This window comes from Nomascus leucogenys, chromosome 18, assembly GCF_006542625.1.
Source record: "Nomascus leucogenys isolate Asia chromosome 18, Asia_NLE_v1, whole genome shotgun sequence".
In the NCBI taxonomy this organism is placed as follows: Eukaryota; Metazoa; Chordata; class Mammalia; order Primates; family Hylobatidae; genus Nomascus; species Nomascus leucogenys.
This window is the reverse complement of record NC_044398.1, coordinates 83,012,220-83,035,202: the sequence shown is the minus strand read 5'-3', so window position 1 is coordinate 83,035,202 and position 22,983 is coordinate 83,012,220. Positions and strand designations below refer to the sequence as shown.

General features: G+C 45.6%; 1 protein-coding gene across 1 annotated transcript; it reads left to right on the top strand.

Moving 5' to 3' along the window:
- The first annotated feature begins 789 nt into the window (after positions 1–789).
- On the top strand, positions 790–14,801 carry ENC1 (ectodermal-neural cortex 1). The gene is made up of 3 exons (XM_003266066.4): positions 790–1,909; positions 5,713–7,527; positions 12,228–14,801. Exon 2 carries the CDS (start codon positions 5,726–5,728, stop codon positions 7,493–7,495), a length of 1,770 nt encoding a protein of 589 aa, XP_003266114.1. The 5' UTR covers positions 790–1,909; positions 5,713–5,725; the 3' UTR covers positions 7,496–7,527; positions 12,228–14,801.
- Positions 14,802–22,983: the final 8,182 nt, after the last annotated feature.

The following is a 22,983-nucleotide window of genomic DNA, read 5'->3' as shown; positions in this document are numbered from 1 at the left end:
TCAGAGGGCACTGTCTTTCTTTGTTTGCAAGGAGCGAAATTTCTCGGCGCAAATACCGGGAGGGAACAAGGTAAAGGAAAGTGAAATTAGAATGAAGAACTGACAGTCTTGGTTTCAGCAGTCTGGACTCTGGAAGCGCCAGGTGGGGCCTCCTTAGCCAGTTTAAACCGCTCCTGCGCCTAGTGTTTTAAAGCGAGCTGGGAGGCGAAGCGCGGGCGCTCGGGGACGCGGGGACCCGGGGACGGAATAAACTCTGTCATGGGGCCCTCACTCTCGAGCTGCAGAGCTGGGGCATTGTTACTAAGTGACTAGGAGCCAGGCAATTCACATCGCCCTGGGCCTCGGTTCCCCACCTGTAAAACAAGGGGGCTGGACCGGTCATCTATCCCGTTCATTTATAGACTTAACTCCAAATACCGAATAAAAAAACAGATATTTTAACTCCCAGTGGAAAGACAAGTCTCTAGTTGCAAAGATAAATGGGATTCGTAAAAGTGATCACCAAGCGAGATTATTTTTCGGATCGCCTTCCTTTCTCCTGACACGCGGGGCGATTAAACGTGTGTGTGTGCTGGGCCATTTCTTTACTGAACTCCAAACTAACACCACCAAGCGATAAAAAACAGGAGAGGGTGATGGAGGCTTAATCGCTGGGAGAGGAGGCGGCGTGGCTGCTACTATGAGGAGTTCACTTTGAATAAAGCGGCCGCGGCGATTGGCTGAAAAGCACGTGGTGCGCGCCCCGCAGGACTGCGCCCCGGCTGCCGCTGCAGTCGCCTGGCTTAGGGCAGAGTCCAGCCCGGGGTGCCGCACCCGCTGGGGAGTGGGGAGGGAGGACACATGGGAAATGCCTGGGGCTGGAGTCTCTTGGGCTGTCTGCCAGCAAGAAACTTAAACGTCCTGGCTTGCTCAACCTGAGTGTCCCTAAACTGTCCAGACTTTTGCCCTTCCATTGCCACTCTATCTCCCCACTCTGGGTGTCCTACCCAAGGCGCTATCTATGCGTGCCCAGGGCCTGCCCTGCGGATACCCAGCTCGTCCCTTGCAGCCCTTTTTAGAGCATCTCGCGGGCTCTGGCATCACCGAGCGCACAGCCCCGGGCTGCGCTCCCCTAAGATGGGTCTCTCAGATCCGGGGCTGTCCATTAACCAGGCTGGCCCAAAGAGTCGCAGACACTGGAACCCGGGAAAACTTATTTTATTCTCGGTTCCTGGAGTTGCAGCTGCCAGCGGCTGAGACAGCGCGTCCGCTTTGTCTCTCTGCACTCCCCGCAGCCCCCCTCTCCCGCTTCCTCTCCCGATTAACTCCCCCGACACGCTCTTCTCTAGCTCTTCTCCTCCTCCCACTCCTTCTCCTCCTCTTCCTCCTCCTACACCACCGGCCGCGCTAATGCGCTTCCTCCCTCCCCCGGTGTCGGTCTCTTTGCATACGCGCCCCCTCCCCTCCCCGCCGCGCCACTTATAGCGGGGCGCACGGCGGCGGGGCGCACACTGCTCTGGCAGCCGGAGAGGAGGCGGTGCGGCGGTGGCGCTGCGGAGACCGGGTCCAGACGCCTGGCGGCCGCCAGCGCACAAGACGCTTTCTAGCTCCCTCCCCCGAGCGCACAGCCCGCCTCCTTCCGCGGCGCCTGCAGTGGCAGGCTTGCTCTCCCCTCCCGTGACGCGCTCCGGGAGACGCTCTGCGGGTCCTGGACACCGGGTCCGCGGCGTGGGGACGAGAGGCTGAGGCGAACGCCAGCGGTAGCCGGTCCGCGACCCATCGTTCGGGGCGCAGTCCTCTCCCCGGCTGGCGCTCCTTTCTCCGGGGCATTCGCCACCGCTTCCCGGGGCTGAGACGACCGGGTTCGTCGCCTCCTTGCCCGTGACCGTCGCTAGAACTCAGTTGTGCGTTGCGGCCAGTCGCCACTGCTGTAAGTTTCCCTCACTGCCCGGGACCTGTTGCAGGCGTTGCGGGCTTCAGGGGCTGCTTCGGCTGCAGGGGTGTGTTCGCGAGGGGTGAGCGTGCTCCGGGCACTCGGGAGCTTCGACTAGAGGCCAAGGAGAGCTCTTCTCGGTGCGGAGATCACGGTGCCCGCCGCTGCCCTCCCGCGGCAGGCAGGAGCCGGGCATCGCCGGAGAGGTCTACCGGCCTCCGCTCCGCGGTGCCGTGTCCGGGTCGAGCCGCTGGGGAAGTGAGGCGCCGAGCTAAGGATACAGTCAGCCTCTCTCTTCCGCGGAAAGCAGCGCTTCCCTGGGGGTGAATGTCGCGCTGCGTCGCTCCCCGCAGCCTCCAGGGTCAAGCGCGCGGGATCGTTGGCCCACGCTGCATCCTCTCCGGCTTGGAGGAAAGTTGGGGCCGCGCACAGACACCCCGAGTGCGGGCATGTTCACTGCGGCGGAAATGTCTATAGAGAATGAATGAAAACTGCTTTCTGAAAAACTAGTTTCTTGACTGTCGTGTTAACATTATTAGTTACAAAGGATAGGAATTGGTGGGCGGGGAGATGAAACATTGAATTTATCCACATGCAGTTTGGTGTCACATAGGCATGGCCACCTTGTTAAATAGCGTTGGCAAGTGTTAATAAAAGACTCTGGCAAGAAGCTACTTTTGTTAACAAGATCTTTATAACGTTCTATTGTTACCGGTAATGTAAATGCCCAGAAAAAAATCTGCCTAGTTTCTCTTTTGATTGGATTGAGATCAGGTTCAAAACCTGGAGAAGCGTGCGGGACGCTAAGCATTGGAGGCAGAGAGCCTGAATTAGGAGCATGAAGTGAACTGAGGTTAATGTAGCTGAAGCCCTTTTGATGTTCACAGTAATAGCAGCCCTTTCTCTGTCTTCTCTGTAGACGTAGGTTAAGTACATGTGTGCATTTTCTTGGCCACTTACTTGGTATGCAAATGTGATTTCTCTGGGGGCTTAAAAATGCTCGAAAGATGATTCATTTTATGTTGAAGGTGTGTTCAGTGACTTGTATACTTGGTTTCTGCTGATATTTTGAGGTTTGCACAGTTTTAAACCAGAAAGCAAGCATTTCCCCTTGGGTTTCCAAGTTTACTTTTTATTTTAATCAAACATTGTTGCAAGAATGTTGATTGTGATTTTGACTGTGACGTGCTTTTCCATCTGGATGGTATCCAAGATGACAGGCTAGGCTCTTCCTTCTGGCTTGCTGGGCCAACCTGCAACATACAGGAGCATAAACACAGGATGCGGAGAGATGTAGATCCTATATCCTAAGGTCTTCTAAACAAATTGTTTTCTTAGGTGGAAGTCTGGTTGTGAATGTTGTTTTGCACCATCCTGAATCTAATGTTCAAGGAAATGTGTTCTGGGCCTAGCATGATTCCAGCTCAATGTGTAAGCATTTTGGTGCCTGTGCACCTAGTTTCAGGGAGCCTCATTCTTCCTTCACTCAGGACAGCATTTGCTCTGAGAGAGGCGGCAACTTCACAAGAGTAAGTAGACGGTCCATTGAGGTTTAGGTTTAAAGTCTTCCTCCAAATACTTCAGATTGAATGTACTAATTAAAATAACAACTACAGCGGTGGAGCATTGAGAATGCTAATGAATGTTTTAATCCTTTGGAAACCTGATGCTTTCCCATAGGTTCATATGGTCATTCTCCAGAACACTGGGCCTTGGTTAGAATGGAGTAGACAGTAGATGCTTAGCTTGAGGTGGGAGTGAGGCTGGCTCCTCACCATTTTTTATATCTCAAGTCGCTGTGGAGATTACTGGGTGCTTTGTAAAGTCTTCCTAACACTGGAGCTCTAGGACTTTGTTGCTTCCTTTCTTCCACTGAGCCATGTTTACTCATCATAAAAAATTACATTCCAAAAAGGAAAGAAAACTAGTTGCATCACCTAATGGTAGGAGGTATATGTGTCATGCCCCTGCCTTTGTGGTTTTCTGTGCAGTCTCACAGTGGGGCTCGCATCTGGTTGGGGAGGTGCAGGTTAGTATTTTAGCCCATCAATCTGTGGCAAATCATTCATTTGCATTTATTAATAATTCTTAGAATATACATTTAAAAATATCTGAATGGTTAAAGGAAACAGTTTCAGCTGCGCTTTCAGGACTGGCTGTTATGTGTCTGGAACAGATACTGTAACCAGCCACACAGTTTACCCTCTGGGGATAAACAGCAGGATAAACAGCTTCCTTAGGAATCCTTGGACAGGCAGGTTCTTGAGGACTTCATTCCTTTGAAGTAACAGAGGGGTGGTATAAAAGAAAAGGATGAAGGCATGTGATTCAGTTTTTGAAGATGGGTGACAAGCATTTCCTATGTCTCTACCCTACTGTTTTCTTACTGAGGAAAACCAAAAGATAGCATTAGATTCTACTATAATTTCAATTTAGATACCGAGGAAAGCACTGTAGTCAGCAAATACATTCTGGGTGGCCCTAAATTAACAACAGCTGGCAAAATACGCACACACACACACACACACACAAACACACACACGTACGTATTTTTTTATTTAAATAAAGCAGTGTTTGCATTTTGAACTCCTTCTATGCAGGTGCCAGCATTTGCAAGTATACAGGAACAGTCCTGGTGATGCGCTATTTAATCAAAAGACAGGGGTGGATCTTTTGTTCTTGCAGCTGGTTTTCCAAGAATTGATATAAAGCAGGAAGAACAGAAAACAGCAGTCATAAGTATGCTACTCAAAATATTCTTCTTTTTATGTGCCAGATCCTCACATTGGAAGCTGTCCAGAGCAAGACAGGTAGTTGGTGATTATGGCCAGAATTTATTCCGTGCTTTGACTAAAGGCTTGCTGATCAATATATGGTTAATGTTGAAATTGGGGTGCTTTTAGGACTCTTCAGTGGTAGAGCTGTCTGGTTATAAATTAATCTTTTAAGTTGGGATGCCGAGGTGGGAGGATCAGGTGAGGCCAGGAGTTTGAGACCCTGTCTCTACAAAAAAACAAAAAATTATCTGGGTTTGGTGATGCACACCTTTAGTGCCAGCTACTTGGAAGGCCAAGGCAGGAGGATCACTTAAGTCCAGGAGTTCGAGGCTGCAGTGAACTGTGATTGCACCACTGCACTCAAGCCAGAGTGACAGAGCGAGACTTGGTCTCAGAAATATATATAAAATGAAATACATTTTTGTAACATTTAAATAAAGGTCTGATCATTGCAGAAGTTGGCCTTACATTTCCCATTTACTGTATGTGCCGGGAGATTGGATCTTACCAAAGGAATTCTTAATGGAATTAATTATTAAGTGTTTGTTTTACGCATGGCTTTATGTTGCGTGGGGCATGAAAGCCAGTGCCCATCCTGGCATTATGAGAGCAGGAGACCTGGCATTTTAAGTGGCCCACAGTGAATCAGCTGGACTAGGACAGGGAGCTGTGAGAATGAGACCTCACTCTTGGCTTTTGCTGACTTATATTCTAAAAGACTTCAATGGCCTGAAAGTTGGCAATCAGGTTTTCCAAGATGAACCTGCTTTTTATGGAGTGATTTTTTTTTTTTTAACAGTGCAGAGTTCAAATAGCTCAACAGTATTACAGTGAATATCCTTCCTTCTGGGTAGCTGTCTCTGGCTTTGTCCTGGAATGGCCATACACTATTCTGGAATAGTAGGTGGCATGGTCAACAACAAAGTGTTCTGTTTTTGGCCCAAAACCACTGTTGCTTTTGTTCTGCTGTTCTGAACATCGGGAGCATGATTTTCAATTTATTATTATTATTATTATTTTTAGGAGCGGAAACAAAATGTCAGTCAGCGTGCACGAGAACCGCAAGTCCAGGGCCAGCAGCGGCTCCATTAACATCTATCTGTTTCACAAGTCCTCCTACGCTGACAGCGTCCTCACTCACCTGAATCTTTTACGCCAGCAGCGTCTCTTCACTGACGTCCTTCTCCATGCTGGAAATAGGACCTTCCCTTGCCACCGGGCAGTGCTGGCTGCATGCAGTCGCTACTTTGAGGCCATGTTCAGTGGTGGCCTGAAAGAGAGCCAGGACAGTGAGGTCAACTTCGACAATTCCATCCACCCAGAAGTCTTGGAGCTGCTGCTTGACTATGCGTACTCCTCCCGGGTCATCATCAATGAAGAAAATGCAGAATCGCTCCTGGAAGCTGGTGACATGCTGGAGTTTCAAGACATCCGGGATGCATGTGCAGAATTCCTGGAAAAGAACCTGCATCCCACCAACTGCCTGGGCATGCTGCTGCTGTCTGACGCGCACCAGTGCACCAAGCTGTACGAACTCTCTTGGAGAATGTGTCTCAGCAACTTCCAAACCATCAGGAAGAATGAAGATTTCCTCCAGCTGCCCCAGGACATGGTAGTGCAACTCTTGTCCAGTGAAGAGCTGGAGACAGAAGATGAAAGGCTTGTGTATGAGTCTGCAATTAACTGGATCAGCTATGACCTGAAGAAGCGCTATTGCTACCTCCCAGAACTGTTGCAGACAGTAAGGCTGGCACTTCTGCCAGCCATCTATCTCATGGAGAATGTGGCCATGGAGGAACTCATCACCAAGCAGAGAAAGAGTAAGGAAATTGTGGAAGAGGCCATCAGGTGCAAACTGAAAATCCTGCAGAATGACGGTGTGGTAACCAGCCTCTGTGCCCGACCTCGGAAAACCGGCCATGCCCTCTTCCTTCTGGGAGGACAGACTTTCATGTGTGACAAGTTGTATCTGGTAGACCAGAAGGCCAAAGAAATCATTCCCAAGGCTGACATTCCCAGCCCAAGAAAAGAGTTTAGTGCATGTGCGATTGGCTGCAAAGTGTACATTACTGGGGGGCGGGGGTCTGAAAATGGGGTCTCGAAAGATGTCTGGGTTTATGATACCCTGCATGAGGAGTGGTCCAAGGCCGCCCCCATGCTGGTGGCCAGGTTTGGCCATGGCTCTGCTGAACTGAAGCACTGCCTGTATGTGGTTGGGGGGCACACGGCCGCAACTGGCTGCCTCCCGGCCTCCCCCTCAGTCTCTCTAAAGCAGGTAGAACATTATGACCCCACAACCAACAAATGGACCATGGTGGCCCCACTCCGAGAAGGCGTTAGCAACGCCGCAGTAGTGAGTGCCAAACTCAAGTTGTTTGCTTTTGGAGGTACCAGTGTCAGTCATGACAAGCTCCCCAAAGTTCAGTGTTACGATCAGTGTGAAAACAGGTGGACTGTACCGGCCACCTGTCCCCAGCCCTGGCGTTACACAGCAGCAGCTGTGCTGGGGAACCAGATTTTTATTATGGGGGGTGATACAGAATTCTCTGCCTGCTCTGCTTATAAATTCAACAGTGAGACTTACCAGTGGACCAAGGTGGGAGATGTGACAGCAAAGCGCATGAGCTGCCATGCTGTGGCCTCCGGAAACAAACTCTACGTGGTTGGAGGATACTTTGGCATTCAGCGATGCAAGACTCTGGACTGCTACGATCCAACGTTAGACGTGTGGAACAGCATCACCACTGTCCCGTACTCGCTGATTCCTACTGCATTTGTCAGCACCTGGAAACATCTGCCTTCTTAAATGCAGTACATTCTAAAGAGAGCGAGCACGAGGTAAGAAGTTTAGCTATAGATGTAAGTATGCATATAATTAGGCTATTGCCTAAGTTGAGTACATGGGGTGAGATCTGATCCACAGAGACTGTACTGCAGAAGTACTACCAAAGCTGTAAAAATAAGAGAGCTGGTGCCCCTAGAACTTACCCACTTGTGTTGACCACAGCCTCAGCCCCCCATGGCATTAACCAGTGGTTCTCAGCTTTTACTGAGCCTCAGAATCTCCTGAAGAGCTTTTTATTTATTTTATTATTATTATTTGAGACAGAGTCTCACTCTGTCACCCAGGCTAGAGTGCAGTGGTGTGATCTCGGCTCACTGCAAGCTCCGCCTCCTGGGTTCACGCCATTCTCCTGCCTCAGTCTCCCGAGTAGCTGGGATACAGGCGCCTGCCACCATGCCCAGCTAATTTTTTGTATTTCTAGTAGAGACGGGGTTTCACCATGTTAGCCAGGATGGTCTTGATCTCCTGACCTCGTGATCTGCCCGCCTCGGCCTCCCAAAGTGCTGGGATTACAGGTGTGAGCCACCGCGCCCGGCCCTGAAGAGCTTTTTAAAAACTACCCATCCCAGAGACTTAGTTTCATTTGGTCTGGGGTGGGGTCTAAGCATCAGTATTTTTAGAACGTTTCCAGATGATTCCAATGAACAACCAGGTTGAGAACCCCTGACCTCTGTTAAGAATGCCAGCTAATGTTTATTGAGCCCCCACTGTGTGCTTGCAGTGGTGCCATGTGTTTCCCACGGATCATCTCATTCTATCGTCACAACAACCCTGTGGGGAATTATTACTAGTTTCATTTTATAGATAAGAAACTTCATGCATTATGGAGGCTAAGATGCCCGAGTTAGCAGAGCTTAGTAAGAGGCGGATCTGGTTAGGAAGCCAATGCAGGGGGTCTGGTTCCAGGGCATCAGCACTGGAGCATCGTGTTGCACTGCCACCGAATAAACTTGAGCTTCATGTCCATGACACCAATGTCATCCCAGGTGATACTTCGTTTATATTCAAATTTTGCTTCCACAAACCCTTTGTGGAATGATTAGGGTTTAAAAAATTTATTGCTCAAATTCATTCCTAGTTTATTCTCTCCAAAATTATTAGCTTATTTTAAATGTTTTAGTTAAAAAGTAGCGCCCTTTAGGGTGTTTATTACCTTTAAAGATAAATCTGTATCTGTCTTCATAAAAGGTTGCACGTACATAGCAGAAGTTTGTGCAGATAACACGGAGCCACCTAAATTTCCCAAACTATGGCCTTTCAGAGTTAATCAGTCAGGCTGACCCTATTGTCAAGGCTAACAAAAGTTGTGTTTCTGCATCATATATCTGAGTACATAATAGTTGTCTGTGTATTTAAGAGTATATAATACTCTTGGCTCACATAATTAATAGGCCTACACAGTTCAGAGTTCGCGAAGCTCACGGCTGCTTTGCTGCTAAACATTCTTAGGATTGGCCCCAGGAATTGCTTAGGCATGTGTAAGTATAGCCCAGCACACACAGGATGTGTTGACTTGTTTTGGTGATTCATGGGCTTATTACTAATAATAAGAGAAGAAAGTAACTTCTTTGGAGGAACTACAATGAAAACAAACTCATTTACTTGGGAACTTTTGGCTCTGTGTTCCCTAGTATGTTCACACCTTTGAAGGGGACTTCAAAGGGAGAAAAGGAGATCTAGGCCTAGTGGCAAACTAAGCACAGAGGGGTTTCATCTCATTGGTCTTTTCTTTCCCCATCCCTTACAGCTCATTTAGAAACATCATTAAACTTGGCCTCACTCTCACATTTCAGCTTGCTATTTTTTTTTTTTTTTTTTTTTTTTTTTTTTTGAGACAGAGTCTTATTCTATTGCCCAGGCTGGGGTGCAATGGCGTGATCTCAGCTTGCTGCAACCTCCGCCTCCTGGGTTCAAGCGATCTCCTGCCTCAGCCTTCCAAGTAGCTGGGATTACAGCGCCCACCACCACGCCCAGCTTTTTTGTATTTTTAGTAGAGATGGGGTTTCACCATGTTGGTAAAGCTGGTCTTGAACTCCTAACCTCAAGTGATCCACCCATCTCAGCCTCCCAAAGTGCTGGGATTACAGGCGTGAGCTGCCGCGCTTGGCCTCCAGCTTGCTATTTTTTTCACTTCTTCAGTTATCTCTTCCACCCTTCGTACAGTTATCAGAGTTCTGAGTTATGTTACGCTTTCCTGGAATGAAACTCCTTCAAAATAGCAGGAACAATCAGACACCTCCTCTGGGGAGCAACTGGGCTAATAGCGTCTCACACCAAACTGGTTTTTTGTAGCCTCGCTGGCATCTCAGTAATCTTGAATAAACAAATGCTCTGAAAGTGGTTATTTCATTTGAGATATGAATGCATGACTCACCTCTAAAGCAGGTTTAAAGAACCTCCTAGGCGAATGCATCAATTAACAGCACACTTAGTTGGGTGTTAGTCCAGAACTGACTATATTTGCACAGAAGAGCCATAAAAATTGCTACCAGGGTGGTGGTACATAAAAAATGACAGTGGGCAGGCTGGCTGGAATCCTTGGAACAAGGTAAGGAAATTGAGGCAGAAAGAGGAGAGAAGCCACGTGTGTATTCTGGCCCTAGTTTTAAGTTCTAGACCTTCCTGAGTTTTAGGTTGCTTCTCTGTCAAATGAGTGGTTTGATCTATAATTACCCTGTGATCTGTCCCAACTCAGACTTGGGTCAATTGATAGGGGAGTTAAAAGAGGCGAAAATACCTAGCCCAGTGCTTGCCATGTACTAAGTGTTCAATATTCAGTTTAGACCCTAGCTTATTGTGAGATAATGGCGGTGGAATTAGCTTTGTGTGTGGTAGGAAAATGAGGTTTCTTTGACTATTATCTGTTTGTTATCTTTAGACTTCATTTTTGGTTCCTCCTTTTTCAGCCCAGAGTGAACATGTTGGCAAACACTTGACTTCACCCTACCCTGGGTGTTTGAACTGAGTCATACCCTTCCGGTCCCTGGGAAACAGAGCAAGTAAAGTGTTAAGTTATATGTGCAATAACATCCTCTTCACCCTTGGCGCTACCAGTGAGACAGTCAATCACATAAAAACTAAATTTGACAGGGCCAAGTTTGCTGCTTTTAAAGGGCAGCGTAAGCGCCTGATCAAAGCCACTCTTTGAATTTCCGACAGGGAGAATGTTGGTTAAAATTTCTGAAGTTTACTACACAAGATAGTGCTAAAACATTTAAGAGGGAGTTGGAGTGCCTTAAAGTGCTAGGTAGGAAGGTCTCAGTCCCAAACTGCAAATTCTTCTGCCCTCCAAATGTAGGTGCTAACTGAATTAATACAGTGTTTAACAGAAAGTTTCCCTAGGTCTTAAAGCTCATCCACCAAGGAGGTTTTATCTGCCTCCTGCTGCTCTGCCAGCGGGTGGGAAGGGCAGAAAGGAAATTACTTTGATTATCCTCTGTTTTCGTGGTGCCGTGTGGCCTCAACCTAACTTAGGCTTTGATTTGCTTTGTTTCTTCTCTAGATTTTGTTGTTGTTGTGTGTCCTTTTTTGTTGTTGTTGTTCCTGTTTGTATATACAATTTTTTGGGGGGAGGGTGTGTATATTCCTTTTTTCCTGTTTGAATATGCATTGTCTTGAAATTTTATATTATTACAAGATACATTCTTTTGGCCTAATGTTGACATACAGGTTACAAGGAGGTGGAGGTGGGGCAATGACACCGTAGTCTAAGGAATGCCTTGAAAGCTTGAATCACTGTTAGGAAACAGCCAAAAGAAACAACTCATGAAATGAATCAGGCTTCTGAACACACAAAAGCAAAGAATTCAGTGCAAGTCATGAGTGGCTCCTCCAGAATTCCCTTTGTCTGTACTTAGAGTTACAGCAATAGGGATACAAAAGCCCTCTGCAATTTCCCCAGATGAAATGAGAAATAAATAAATGGGAAGAGTGAGCAGTGTGAGGAAATGCAAGCTCTATGAAATGTGCAGGCTTTGTGGTTACGGCACTTTGAATTGATATTCACACTTGATGTAGGTAGATTCTGTAGCACTGGCATGCCGTAACTGCTGGCACCTACGTGTGGACTAACGAACTTTGAGAATAAACTCCAACCTTGGGCTGTTGAGGCCTGATACATTGTCATGTGAAAGGAAGCGAGACTGATTTCTGCCATAATGGATAACAGAGATGCATTTAAATAAGAGGATTAGTATGTCTGCCTCCTAGATGGTAAAGTTAATTTGGAATCTTTCATGGTACATGGGCCAAGGAGGGTTTGCACAGGAATCTCCCTTCTTTTCACCTGTTAGTGATCACTTTACAGTCACTCTGTTTAACCACAGAAAGAAATTTTATGAATGTTGGAAGCAGAAGATGGCAACTCCTAATATCATCTACACATATAGGTTTGGATTTGAACATATATATGCTTAGGAGAGAAGTGAAGGTCCTTCTTTAGACATCACTGTTTTTGTCAGGCCAGCCATCTGCATGGATGCGTACATGCACACGTGTGTGCATTTAAGGCAAGTACTTTAAATATCTTTGCACAGTTCCTACTGAACATATAAGACCTTTGGAAGCAATATTGTCCAGCTCCATACCAAGTTTAATTTTTAAAAAAATTTTGTGGCTAATAAGAAAAATCTTAAAACTATGGCATCACACAAATCCTTCATGCTTTTTTTTTTTTCTTTTCCTTCTATTTCAGCTCACTCCATCCCTTGATGAGATAATATGAGATTTCTACTTTGGAGAGGCCAAGCTGAATGAAGAGAAAAAAAGGAAAAGAAGTTGCAAGACTCGAATAAAATCTGCTGCACCTTGTAAATGCTCTAACTGGACATGAAGGAAAGGGGCGAGGGAGGGGGGTGGGATTTTTGGTGCAAGTAGCACATGGTTTAAATATGAATGAACAAACCTGTGATCTAGTCCTTGTCTTGTAATTGTGGATTAATGTCAATGTTAATCAGCCCCTCAAAGGGAGAGAAAAGCTGGACCTTTTCCCTTGCTGTACCATATTCAGCATTTGATTTCCATGGGCTCCACCATTTATGTGTAAAATTTGAAATGGTTGTCACCTCTCTCTGAGGAGAGAGCTTGAAGCGTCCACACCAGCTGCTGCTGGAGATTCAAAGCCCAACTGTGGGTCCAAGAGGGAAGCTGGCTGGGCTGGCTGAAGAAAGAGGACCACTGGACTCTCCGTTAATCTCTAAGGGGTCTGCTTCCCAGGAAATTTCCGAACAATGGGGACTTTGTTGGTAGCCATTTGGTAGATGTTCTTTTCTATTTATAAGTGACTTTAAACTTTCCCTTGGCTGTTAAGAAGTTTGTTATAGATTTAGCTATTTATTGTTCGATGCCTGCATGCTGAAACAATGCCTACAGCTGTCTTCACATGTATGGACGTGTGTGAATGGTTGTATGTTTTGCACATTTTGTGGCTGTTGAGATGTGCTTTGCTGCACAAACATGAAAACTTTTGAGTTACAATTTGGAGTATAACTGGAGGGTGGGTTGGGGAGGGGTGGATTTTTAAAATGTCGAGACAGGGAAGGATGACAAAATGGAAATTTAAATGACATCCTAGCGGTAGAGAAACCGTGGAGATCACTTTTCTCAGACTCACCAACTTTTAATGGGATTTCATGGGGTTTGGTTGTGCTGAGTAAGGGGAGGCTGCTTTCTGCCCTTCTCCCCACTCCCATCTGATTTACCTAATTCAGTCTCAGCTGCTGATATTTGGAAAGGACCAAATTGCTTTACAGTTTTTTTCTTTGTGTAGTATCTTGAAATCCTGGAAAATTCTATGGAATAGTTCTGTATATAGGGCACAGGTAAAGGCATTGTCCAAAGTTTATTTATTTATTTATTACCCTGAGAATGCTTTGCCATAACCACATTTAATGGGAAAAACGGAAGTATCACAGATGTAAATTAACTCACCAGATTTACTTGGCCTGAACTCATTCTCCTCTTGCTATATGATCTAGCAAGTTCTAGAAGGTCTCCAAGACAATAATTACATTGGCGCAATGTATACTTCAGTGCTCACCCTTAGGCAAATCTCTTTTTAAAAAACTCTTTGGTGCACAAGTAACACATTTGGCCACAAAACACCAAAGAATTGTAAGCAGTGGCCCCTATTGAGAAGTTTTCCAGTAGAGTTGGGAATCGGTTGTGAATACATTCTTTGCTAGTTGGAGTGCTTGTTTACTAAGCATGTGCCGTCGTAGGTATTAGTGCTAGTCTCAAATCGGTGCTTCCCTTGAGGTGCGGGGGAAGACCAAAGTTTGCAACTCGAACTGCTTTTGTCCATGTTTCTCACATTGCTGTATTTTAGAAAATAGGGGTTAAGACTGATAACAACCTTTTACATTGTGACCGTATTTGCATTGTCTAATGACAGATAAATCCTTAACATTTCTCTCCACCTTAGTACTTTAGACTAATTGTGTTTGTCCGTCCATGCCATGAATGAGTGGGCTGTAGTTGGGCCAAAATAAATGAGCTGTTGGAAGAAAAGAATCAGTACTTTCCAGCAGTCAGTCCCTGGTTCCTAGATGTGTTCTAAGCAATGCAAATGTCTAATTGTCCCCCAGTGGGCATAGTCAGTGTCGTTTATATTGTAGCAGTTACAGCTCTGTAGTTTATGATGCAAATCTGCCAAGAGAGATGTATGTGTCACTGCATGGCTTCTGAAAGCAGGATGAATTTTCTGCAGCTGTTTCAGAGTTGGGGTCTGTCCCTGAATCCTCTGTTAATTACTGTGTGTGAACCAGAGGGAGCCGTGGTAAGGGTTGGGCCCCCAGCCTGCAGGGAACTTTCTGGACTCCCGCTCTTTGAATCGATATAGGCATTTGGTCTCACTACTTGACCATTCTCACCCTGTGAAACGTCCCACACTTTGAAGCAAATACAATTCACAGCACAGTACACACAAAAACCTTGGCATAAGACAGAGAAGGTTCTTCTTATTTTGTGGGCTGGTTGCTGTAGAAACACATAACAAAGGGCAGCCCTCCACTTCTGGTATAATTGTGTAGCCCCTTTTCTCTGGGCTTGACACCTGTCTTGAATAAGAGTGATTAGAGCTGCATAATGTCCCTCTCTTGGCTATTGACCATGTGGTTCACGTACAAAACTCTGTATAAGTTGAAGGAAAATGTTCATGTTCATATGTATTTGTTTGCTATGACTACATTTTGAGGTTTTGTAAAATTGTTATTTTTTTTTTCACAATGTGAAACTGAAGGTCAATAAATTATTAGAGATTTTCTCTTCATTATGTGCATGGGTCTTTATTTGAATAAGACACAATTTGAGGCATTGTAAACTTGTGCCTTTTCTCGTTTGTCCAAAGAAGGATGGTTTCAGATATTCCGAATGTGTCTTATTTCACCATTTGGTGATATTTACAAAGGTAATTTTGCATATTAAATAAAACTTGTTGACCATTAGAGTATCTCTTTAAGCAAGACAAAATTCCTCATTTGTGGGTTATTCATAGCTGGGAATATAACAAGTCACACACCATGCGATATTAAGACAGCATACTTTATATTAGAATGAATTCAGTTTTTTGAAATCCTCACGTGGGTTGTATTTTGACAGAAAGCTGTTAGAGAAGGAGCTGGAGTTCAATCCTCTTTTCATCTGCTGACATCTGCTTTAGAAATCATTTAAAGTGGAAATATATGCATCTTATTTCAGTACTGCCACAGAAAAGCACAAGTTTAACCCTTCAGGGATACTTAGTTTGTTCTAAGCTGATGGCTGTCCTAGCTGGCTCTGCATAAGGCCAGTTGAAGCCTCCTGCCCCTACCTCATGATGGCTTCATGTCGCACTGAGATGCTCTTTTATCACTTGGGTTGGAACCCTTATTGTTTCAGTGTGCAGAGCAAGGTTGGGCATAACCTTTTCTGGGTAGAAAATAAATATTACCTAATTGCGAACTCTAGGAGAGCTCACAAGTAGGCATAATGCAATTACAGCCTTTGGACTTTGACCAAGATGCCAGAGCAGATGCCTTGGGTTTGACAGGAGGATCATTCGGTTCTGTGCTGTGTGAAGCTGGTCTAGAGCCAAGCCTTTGGGGACCAGTGTCAGCCCTCAGATTAAAAGTGCATGATGTTGAAGACCCGTGGAAACTGTGTTGATGACACCATATGGATGACACCAAATGACAGGGAAGAAGGGCAGGTTAGTTAGGAGTTGACGGATGGGATTTAGACTCAGGAAAAAGTCTTGATGTTAATCCCTAGAGGGGTTGAGAATGGTTCCTGTAGAAATGATTGTGAACAGACCTTTCATTCTCTGGAGTTGTTTCTTTTTATCATCTCAGTTGGAACATGTAGAAAGATTAAAAAGATACTTCAAATTCTTAATTTTCATTCATTTGGAAATTTCATTTAGATAGATCACACCAAACAGTGGCTATGGTAATAAAAATCTGGCCATAGTAGGGAAACGGGTTGGAGGTCGGCAGTCCAGGGCCGGGACAGCACCCCCATGAGGCCATCAGGCCTCATGCTTGCAAGATGGCAGCTGCATCTCATGGCATCACATCTGCTTTCCAGGCAGCAACAGTGGGGCAGACAAAGTGGAAAGGGCTCAGGCCAGAGGACATTCTCCCTTTTTCTTGGAATAGTAGTAGTTTACCCAAAAGGCTCACCGGGAGACTTACACTTACCTCTCAGTGGCCAGAACTGGGACATGTGAACTTCCCAAGACATAAGAGAGCCTGGGGAGGGCAGTACTTTTATCTGGCACACTGCCACCCCACAGCAATGTGATTTAATTAGTAAGGAACAAAGGGAGAGTAGACGTTGGAGGGGGAACTACACAGATTATTCTCTGTAGTAGGTAGGCTTATCTACTACAGCAATGGTTCCCAGCCTTTTTGGCACCAGGAACTGGTGTTGTGGAAGACAGCTTTTCCATGGATGGGGACTGGGCCTGGAGGCGGCAGGGATGTTTTTTCACCTCAGATCATCAGGTATCAGATCAAGCTTGTCCAACCTGCGGCCCAGGATGACTTTGAATGCAGCCCAACACAAATTCATAAACTTTCTTTAATTATTTGTGATTTTTTTTAGCTCATTAGCTATTATTAGTGTCTTTTATGTGTGGCCCAAGACAATTCTTCCTCTAATGTGGCCCAGGGAAACCAAAAGATTGGACACTCCTACACTAGATTTTTGTAAGGAGTACAAAACCTAGATCCCTCACATCTGCAGTTCACAATAGGGTTCGAGCTCCTATGAGAATCTACTGCCCCCTCTTCCCCGGCTCCGCTGATCTGACAGGAGGCGGAGCTCAGGCAGTAATGCTCACTAGCCTAAGGCTCACCTCCTGCTGTGCCGCCCACTTCCTGACAGACCACAGGCACTGGGCCATGGCCCAGTGGCTAAGGACCCCTGTACTACAGGGAATCATCAAAGAGTCATTGTAAACTATAGGCCATTCATTAAGTGATGAGCTGAGATTGTGCTAAGGACCTGCTTTACAGTCATCTCATTTAATCCTCATGACAAATTGAGGTAAATATAGGGAGATTTCTTAACGTCTCTGAGCCATAGATACTCGATCTGTAAAACAAGCATGACTAACATTCTTTCTAATAGAAAAATTTAATAATATAAGAAATTTAAGAGTAAATACCAGGCTCAGTGCCTGGCACATAGTGGGTCCTCAGTAATTTTTAGTTGCCATTTTGAAACATTATGGGGAGAGATACACACATAAAAATCTGTGTGCTTATTCTGTGCCAGGGACTGCGTTAAGGGTTTGCATGCCTCTCACCTTGCTCATCCCCCCGGCAACCCTGTGAGAGCAGGTGCTATTATTACTCTCATTCTGGAGATGAAGAAACAGGTCTTGAGAGATTATATAACTTGCCCAAGGGAGTGGTGGAGGTGGATTTCAAGGCACACTCTGACCTGCTCCTCCAGGTCCAGGAATGTAGAGGAAGGTGATTCACAGGGCTGAGCCTGACTGTGAGAATCCCAGGGCTGGCCTGCATTCCATCGTGTCCAGAACACAGGACTCTGTAAGGTGGTCCGAGGAGACCTGCAGCTGGTGAGACCCGCCCTGGACATGAGGACTGAAGAAGCCAATGGAAAGAGTTGATTGAGACTCAAAATGTTCCTTGACAGCCAGTTTCAGAAGATAAGTTGTAGAGAATTTAAAAATAAACGGGGGCTCCTGGGTGGTTGTTACACTTGATCATTCATTGAGCTGTACACGGATGCTTTTTGTACTATTCTGTTTGTAAAATGTTTATTGACTAAATGATTGAATATGCCCATGGATCATGGCCAGACCATGTATAAAAATGGAGCTCTGACCCACAATGTGCAGCAACCAGCCCAGGAAACCAACACATTTTCTATAGTGATCAGCCCAGGAATCCAGCCTGCTGTCTGTAAGTCAGACCTGTAGGAAGTTAGACCACTATCTCTGGCAACTGGTTTAGAAAGCCAGATCATAACGCCTGTATTATTTAGTCAGCCCCAAATGGCCAGGACTTGACTAATAACTGACTACTTCCCCGATTTTTGTCCTTGCTTCTAACTAAGGACCAGCCAGAGAAAGCCAAATATGCACCCCTACCCAGACACCACAAGATGCCCACTTCTGGTTGTCCCACTTGCAGCTTCCCCATGCCAACAGCCTCCAATCAAATGTGAAGACATCCCTTTTTTCCCCACAATGAAACTTTCCCTTTTCTCTGTCTTCCTTTGAGTCTCTGCCAAAATGCAAGTGACAGTGGCTGACTCCCTTGTTATAAAGCAAGCTCTGAATAAATAGCCTTTGCTTGTTCACATTTGGCTGGTCATTGTTTATTTCCACAGACAAATGTTTGCTCGATAAAATAATTAAATGTTTCAATAAAAAGGTTCACAGAAATGAAGTGGGGACCAACATTGTGGGTTCTAGGCAAGCTGGGTTTTCAGAAGGTTGCTGTTATCCTCCTGACTGTCTGAGTAAATAAAATGTACACTGTGCATATAGCATGAGAAAAATGGATTTTGAGTTAATGGGGTTGAGATTAGGGAGTCTGGTTTGCAAAAGGAGAACAGTTGCTTTGTTTGGGAATATTTGGAATAAAGTGAGAACACTTAAATAAGTTTTACAGCCATATTCATGGTGCACATGAATGTATGAATAAAAGCAAAAACTTAGCAGTTAATTCCTGGTCTTGCCTGTTACAAATCTTAAGTGCTTTGCCTGTCTGACACATACTCAGACTAAGCCATCTGTCCTGCATTTGAATTTAATCGTAGACAATGAATTTTAAAGCTCTGTTATATGTCAGACATTGGACAACTACATGCAAGACCTAACTTTCAGAGGCAAAAAAATGTACATTGAGGCATGACGGTGAATTAAAAGCAATTTGACTAAGTAAATTATAAATCTACCATAATCTTGTCCAGCTCTGCTTACAGCGCAGCTCGCTTTGTGAGTGCTGGGGAAACCAAATGAGACAAAGTTTCTGTCTTTCTCTCTCTGGTCCTGTTTCCTTGGCAACCATAATCTTTATCTCTGCAAAGATGGGGGACTGCAGCAAGAAAAGGCAGTTGGAATTTCAGCAAAGACTCTCACTAACCCTTTTCTTGTGTTATCAGATGATTTGTTTTGTTATGAAAAGTTATTTTACACCCACTTTTTAGATAACGTGGAGAGTGTTTACTGGATATTCTAGAAAGGCTGTAAGGATTTTTTTGTCCATCAGATATGCTAATATTGTATCCACAAAGAAGATGAAATCAGTCCCTTGGTAGACACAAACTAGGCACCTGCAAAGTGGGAACTAAAATCTCTCTCTCTCTGAGGCTCTGATGAACACATATGAAAGCTCTAAATTGCAAATACACCTGCCCCACTCACCCACCCACATACATTCTGGCCAAGGCATTGCTGCCAGAAGAAACATTTGCAGAGAACAAATTTTGTAATTTTGAAATAATTTCTATACTCTGAGGGGAAGGAAAGGAGAAAGGAAAAGCAGAAGATAACCTTGCGGGGATGTGTCTGGTAGTGGTGGCCTCTTCAAAGCCCTTTCTGGTACTTCCAGAGGGTCCACCTATTCAAGAGATGCGGGGCCAATCAGCACCCGTTTTCAAAATGGGAATGCCTAAACTGCATTTTGAGGGCTGCTAGTCATTCACACATTCGTATGAATCAGGTCCATCTGAAGGGTGGGTGGGGGGTTGGGAGTGGGGCTCAGACCTAGGGGAATACCAGGAATAAGGAGGCTTGTAGGTGTGGGAGAAGAATGAGAAAGGCAAATTTTTACTTCAAAGTGTTATGGGTAGAGAGGGGAAGAAATGAATAGGCAGAGCACAGAGGATTTTTAGGGCAGTGAAACTATTCTTACGATACTATAATGAGGAATGCCTGCCATTAAACATTTGTCAAAACCCATAGAATGTGCAACACCAAGACTGAACCCTAATTAAATTGCAGACTTTGGGTGATAATGATGTGTCAGTAGGAGCCTAAGAAATGCAGGTCGTAACAAATGTACCACTCTGGGCTGGGATGTTGATAGGAGAGGGAGGTCGTGCCTGTGTGTAGCTTCGAGGTATTTGGGAACTCTGTACTTTTTGCTCAATTTTGCTGTGAATCTAAAACTACTCTTAAAAAATAAAGCCTATAATGCTCTCCCCTCCCCCAAACACCCTACAAAAACATTAGAAACAAAAGGAGTCTTTTAGGGTTGTCAGATAAATTGTTTGATAAAACATAGAATGTATTTTTTTTTAATGTTATCTTGAATGGACTCCATGTACTGGAAAGAGAGAAAACTCTTTCTCTCTGCAATATTGTCAAATATACATTTGGTCCCCTTCTCCTTACATACAGCTCCTAAAATCCTTGGAATTGCTAGAGCGATGGGTGTCTTTTGTATGCTAATAAGATGACCAGTGGCCGGGGGGCCCCTAGGTAGCTTCAGGGTGAGAGCTGCATAGGCATGATTAGAGGACTGAGATTTTTAGCCCCTCCAACTCTGTGGGAGGCCAGGACTGAAAGTTAAGTTGATCACCAATGATTAAGGATGTAATCAATCATGCTTACTTAATGAAGCTTCCATAAAAACCCAAAAAGGGCTGGGCTTGAGAGCTTCTGGATAGCTGACCACATGGAGGTTTCTGGAGGGTGATGCATCCAGGGAGGGGATGGAAGCTCCTTGTCTCTTCCCATATATTTCACTCTATGGTTCTCTTCATCCGTATCCTTCCTAATGTACTTATAATAAACCAGTAAACATAAGTAAAGTGTTTCTGTGTTCTGTGAGCAGCTGTAAGTAACAAAGTACCAAACTCAAGTAGGAAGCTGTGGGAACCCTGATTTCTAGTCAGTTGAACAGTGCTGACAGGCATCTGAAACAAGGGCAGTCTTGTAGGACTGCACTCTCAGCCTTTGGGATCTGACACTATTGGTATGGACAGGAGACAGAAATACTGGGTAGAAGAAGGCAGTTCCCCAACAAAGGCCCCACCCGCAAGCCTGGAAACCCGTGGCCCTAAATGGAAGAAGGTATTCCTCTTTTTGCACTGAAATGTTGCCTTTTGGCTTGCCACACCCCCCTATCCTGTACCCACACAAACTCCAAATCCCAGGCTCCCCAAACACATGAGCAGATGAACAGAAGAGCAGAGGAGCAGAAGAGTGGCGTGGCGTGGCGTGGCAGAGAAGGAGAGAAGAGAAGGAATGCCTGAATGCCGAGAGGAGATTGGCTGGGGACAATTGGAGAGGAGATCAGCCACAGGATGGCCAAATTCCAGGGGAAGATCATCTTCCTATTCCATCCTCTTTCCAGCTCCCCATCCATCCTGCTGAGAGTCACCTCCATCACTCACTAAAATCCCCCACATTTAACATCCTTCAATTTGTCTGTGTGACTGGATTCTTCCTGGACACCAGACAAGAACCCAGCTACCAAGAGGGCACTGAGCTAGTTAACACTTAAGCTGTCTGTGGATGGCAGAACTAAAAGAGCACTGTAGCATGCCCACTAGGGCTTTGGGAGTTGCGGGCTTTCACCCCCAGATGCTACAGTGGGCTGGAGCCCAAAAGCACTTGCTCCAGCTCCTGCACCTGCCCATCTGCATGCTACCCCTCCTGTAAGGGATTTGAGCACTTGACCTCCTGCCGAACAGATGAGCCATACCCCTGTCGCACATCCTGCTGGGGGTGGTGGGGGGAGTTGGGGGGCAGAGGGAGTGGTCAGGCAACTCACCCGTCTCACTATCTCCATGTAAATTGTGTCAGATTGAATTGTATTAGTGGACATCCCACTGTTGTCTGCTGCAGAATCTGCAGAATTGCTTGCTTGATGTGTGGGAACCCCCACCCCTACTCCACATCTCGTGTTGAAAGTATTGAGTGACTGAGTTAGTGTGGGAAAAAGCCCATTCAGTTTTCTCGCTGTCTCTAACATTTTCATTCCTGCATTCCTTGTTCCAGGACCCAGAATCAGGCCAGCACCAGTGGAAGCTCAGAGAATGGAGTCCTGAAGGCTGACCCAGAACCCAGCTACCAATTATAACATCACTTCTAGGAGGATATGGGTCCCACATTCTCAGCAACCAACTCACAGCTCACTCATAAGTTAATGCTAGTCTGCATTTTGGCAAATACCTATACATAGATATCTGCACTCCCAGTATAAATACTGAACCAGAAATTTTTATTTCTGTAGTATTTTACTTCTTAGAATACTTAGTGTTCAAAATTTAATTACTGCAGTATATTTTTATTTTCCTTTTCAGGTGTTTCCTTGGGGCAGAAAGTTAAATGTCCATACGACTAGAAATTTATTTCTTCATTCATTTATTTCTGGGGAAAAAACAACCATGAAAAGGGTAATAATCACTGAAAGAAATGTGGAAATGTTCAAAGAGATAAACCAAACCATTTGGGAAGAACAATGGCCTTTTCAAAGAGTTCCACTAGAGCTGATTGGAGATAGCTGGAGGGAGACAGGGCCTTCCTCTTGCATGGCAGTAGGTTGGCCTTGCTGGCCTGGGCTAGGGCAGGGTTCCTGGAACTTTCTGTGAAGATGCAGCCTTGGGACCCCTGGGGTACAGAAGGCATGGGGTGGGGCGCAGAGGCACGATGAGGCATGGGGTGGGGCGCAGAGGCATGCTGCTGGGTGCCCTTTGAACCAAGCAAACTGGAGAGAAGGCTGTGAGGAGGAGGAGTCTAGGGCAGTGACTGCTGGCATAACCTCTGGAATGGCACTCACAGGTTCTCCTGCTTTCCAAGAACCAGGACCAAAGGGAGAGAATCCTGGAGTCCCAAGGTCCCTGAGTGGGCACTGCTTGTGCTTGGTCATATAACATTCAGTGAGTTACAGAAGGCTGGGTGGTGAGCTGTCATTAGCAGACGTCTTCCTACCTCTGAGAACAAGGGATAGGCATGACTCCTCCCTTTGTCTCTAAGGATGCTGGTA